Below are 1,607 nucleotides of genomic sequence, written 5' to 3'. Positions count from 1 at the left end.
TTGATCAAAAACATTTAATGCCCACTAACATATTATTAACATCAAGCTCAAAAATTCTACAACAACCACATTTCAAAAACTACATAATGAACCAATACGAAAACACCCCATCGATTCACATTCCCACTAATCATCACTGCTAAAATATAACAAGCAGTGAAAACAGAGTGTAAATCAAGAAACAGGCGTACGCAATCAATCCACGATGCTCCTCTCCACCATCAGCAACAGCGACCATCAAATTCGTGCAAGCCCTCGTAGCCCAAATCACGAAAACCCCAGCAATCCCAAACCTAAGAGGCCCATTTTGCGGCACGAACAACGAAACCGCCGATAAAATCACCACCGGCAACAAACAGTAACCAATCACACTCGTACATGTGTGCAGATTTAAATTCCCATGTCTACCAGCCAACATATTGAACACAATGTACAAGAAAATCGAGGAAACAACAATCCACCCCAATATCACGCCAAATTGGATTTTCCCGGCAAGTAATTGAAACAAACAGAACGATAGGTACAAAAATATTGGGCCGGATAGATCCGAATCCTTGTGGAATGTAGGGTTGACCCGGAATGGATTTAAAATAGACTTCGTTTTCTTCCAGATTTGGTCTGGGTGGATCCCGAGTTCGTCTAGGAGTGGTTCTTCGTCGTCGAAGTTGGCTGCACCACCGATAGGACCGGTTCCTCCGCCGATTGGACCGGCGGTGGTCGCAGCAGCGGAACCGATATCGAAGGACATGAAAGGGATTCCGGAGTTTGATGGACGTGGAGGTTGGAATGGAGCTATTGGTACTCGGCGTTGCTGGATGTTTCCGCCAGTGGCGACCGTCGGGTTCCCGACGGATGGGAAAACTACTGGTGGAACAGCGAATTCCTTCGTCATGGTTGTTGATGTTGAAAGGAAAGGAAATGATATTAAGGTTTCAAGATCAGTGAATTGGGGATTTTGTTTTTGTCTATTTACTTGGATCTTTGGATTTTTTTTTCGGGTGAAATAAGAAAGGAGAGGGACTTTACTTTTTTGGAAAACCTCAAGAAAGTCCCCAACTTATAGGGGTAATTTTAATTAGGTCCCCAACTTAATTTTAATATCGTTTAGATTCTTAAAATGCCAATAAATCCTCAATCAGATCCTTCTATTAGTTTAGGTTAATATAATATTTAAGCATTCATATGAAAATCACATAAATTCTCTTTACCTCGATAAAGAGTCATTAATTAATTTACTGAAATATTTTACATTACATGATAAAACAGACTACGAAAAAGTAAATGTTTCGTGTTTCATATAATTTGGCTAGAATCATGAGTTTCGTATAATTCAAAACCAAAATTTTAGAAATTCATTGATTTTTTATATAAAAAAAAATAAAAATCATGTAAATTTTACTTTAGTAGTGAATAATTTATACAATTCTTAAAATGTTAGTAACTTTTACTAGGTTTATCTTTTTTTTTTTCTTTTTTAATTGGTGGTAAATATAGGATGGTATTAGATTATTGTCTATGCTACATTGCGAATTATATTTTTTTAATATATAAAATATCTAGGCATTGCTAATATTTTTGTAGTAGAAAAAAATTAGATCTTATAGGTG

General features: G+C 36.7%; 1 protein-coding gene across 1 annotated transcript; it reads right to left on the bottom strand.

The window, feature by feature from the left end:
* On the bottom strand, positions 1-994 carry LOC118030177 (uncharacterized). The gene has a single exon (XM_035034166.2). It carries the CDS (start codon positions 890-892, stop codon positions 140-142), a length of 753 nt encoding a protein of 250 aa, XP_034890057.1. The 5' UTR covers positions 893-994; the 3' UTR covers positions 1-139.
* Positions 995-1,607: the final 613 nt, after the last annotated feature.

The sequence above is a fragment of the Populus alba genome, chromosome 4, assembly GCF_005239225.2.
Source record: "Populus alba chromosome 4, ASM523922v2, whole genome shotgun sequence".
Classification (NCBI taxonomy): domain Eukaryota; kingdom Viridiplantae; phylum Streptophyta; class Magnoliopsida; order Malpighiales; family Salicaceae; genus Populus; species Populus alba.
Note: the sequence above shows the minus strand (reverse complement) of the source record. Positions and strands in the feature narration are given on the sequence as shown.

Bases quoted from the DNA above. Each gene is read 5' to 3' on its own strand.
- LOC118030177 (XM_035034166.2), bottom strand. From the start codon at position 892: ATGACGAAGGAATTCGCTGTTCCACCAGTAGTTTTCCCATCCGTCGGG.